Source organism: Aptenodytes forsteri, unplaced genomic scaffold (genome assembly GCF_000699145.1).
Source record: "Aptenodytes forsteri isolate BGI_AS27 unplaced genomic scaffold, ASM69914v1 Scaffold203, whole genome shotgun sequence".
Lineage (NCBI taxonomy): Eukaryota > Metazoa > Chordata > Aves > Sphenisciformes > Spheniscidae > Aptenodytes > Aptenodytes forsteri.
Window position 1 is genome coordinate 549,552 of NW_008794160.1, and position 2,061 is coordinate 551,612.

The window sequence follows — 2,061 nt, forward strand, 5'->3', positions numbered from 1 at the left end:
GGTCATTAAGGCATGTAAGGAATTACCCTTAAACCCCAAAATGATGTACTAAAACCAAATTACTATCTGAAGCAAAAACACCTCGAAGAGAAGACTGCTCTTGACATCTCATGCTCCTTCTGTTTCACATAAGCTTTTTATCTTGGAGGTGATCTTCAGCTTTTCACAAGCCCCAGATTACTATAACTTTGCTTAGTAAACACCTGCAATGACGTTTACAGCCCAGCAGCCCAGGCCTAGAGTGAAAATGCAGAGAAACTAGCACAGAATTCTCTCTCCCAAGGACTGGGAATCCATAGCTGTGGATTCAAACTAACCACCCCTTCTGAAGATGACACCAGCTCTGAGTCAGCAGAATTCTCCCTCCTTCAGGCAAGAAGCCAGGATAAGGAAAATGGCAGAAATATTTTGTCTGTGTTGCATCTTTACACTTTCAACACAGAATTACACTGAAACTCTAGAGAAACAAACATACACTGAGCCAAACTTGTGTGTAAGGAATGCTTTGGTTAGTCTGCCTCTTTCTATGCTTTCTACTCTGCATGTGTGAAAAAGGGGTAAAACGGGCCATGAGCCAACAGGTCACTGCCAGAACCAACCAGACAGTAGTCAGTAGAATACCTGCAGTTTCAAACTGTGTTCCCTTGCTCCAGCACAACCTACATCCTTCTCCCCTCATATGGACAGGAAAAAAGACAGATGTTTTATTATAGCTTTTCCTATATAAATAGAAAAAAGAAGCACTTTAATGAGGTGAACATCTGTTCCAGCCCAGCCTCAATACAGGGTTTCAGCAGGGTCATGTGCTGATGCTGGACAGACAAATCCAACAGACAAAAGCATCCCCACGATGCTGTATGTGCAGAACGGCAGCTGAGAAAGGAATTGTTTCACCCCTGGTCAGACCTCCTAGGCATTTTTAGTTCATTTTCTTGCGCTTCCGTTGGTTCCCTGATGCCTTCTGCACAGGCAAGGGGAGAGAGAGAGTGCCCAGCTTGTGGTTCTGATCATTCTCAAGTCCTGGCAGCCCCTTTGCCTTGGAGACCTTCAACCGCATGGCCTTTGCGATGTCCATCATCCTGGAAAACACCAGAGAAATACTGTGTCAGCGCGGCACACAGGTCTCTGTAGCATGACACTGCACAAAAGATAACAGCCTTTTGCTTCAGGGGAGAAGCCAGGAGGCACCAGTGAGAAGGATGCATTCTCTGCATCTCAAGGATACCATGGAGACAGAAGCTGGAAGTATTCAAAGACTACAACATAGAGCCTTCCTGGGGAGGCTAGAATGCTACTGAGCTGTGCACCGCCACCTCAAAGAGCATTATAAACCCACGTTGCCTTACTCAATGGCCAGCTGACTTGAGAAAAAATAATGCTGCTCTCCATTTCCCTACAAAGAGGAGAACAGGCATTATTTGTGTTCAGCTGCTGCTGCTGGCAGCCCATGTTTGCTCCCCAGTGCACTCATCTCCCGTGTGTGGTACAATGAATGGAATCTAGTACAGCAACAGCATCTCCTCTTAGCCACTAAAATTCAGCATCCTTAGCTGTAAGAAGAAGGGCTTGTTTGAGACGTGCCTTCTTGCCCAAGCTCTTCACCCTACACAAGCCAGAACACACCTGGAGCCTTGTCAAACAGAGAGAACAAAGTACATCCAAAGGAAAGCTAGCAGGGAAATAGGTGTCCTGGCCTCAGCTGGGGTCCTGAGAACACAGAAGTCCCTGAATCCTCCCAGCTGACTCTTGTTATCTTTGAAATACAAATGGATTCAGTTGGGAAGGGTTCTTCAGCCAAACCTCCCACTCCAGGCAAGGATCATCTCATCACGTAGCTCAGGGCTATGTGTCGCTCCTCAATTTTTCCAACAGGTCCCAGCCTCCTCCACCCTTTTCTCAACAGCATCCTATGCCCTGTGTTCCCAGCTCCAGTACAACAGTTAAGAACAAAACCTGTGCATAAACTGCAAAAACCAACATGGCTTCCTTAAAAAGCTTAGTTCCAAAGGGGGGGGGGGGGGGGGGGGGGAAAAAAAAAAAAAAAAAAAAAAAAATGTAGAC

General features: G+C 46.3%; 1 protein-coding gene across 1 annotated transcript in view; it reads right to left on the reverse strand.

Annotated features, from left to right (window-relative positions):
- Positions 1–681: 681 nt before the first annotated feature.
- POLR1E (RNA polymerase I subunit E) overlaps positions 682–2,061 on the reverse strand; it is a 13,713-nt gene continuing 12,333 nt past the window's right edge. The window contains exon 10 of the mRNA XM_019472420.1: positions 682–1,079. Coding sequence (XP_019327965.1) covers positions 920–1,079 — 160 coding nt within the window. The 3' untranslated portion in view covers positions 682–919. The remainder of the gene's footprint in view (positions 1,080–2,061) is intronic.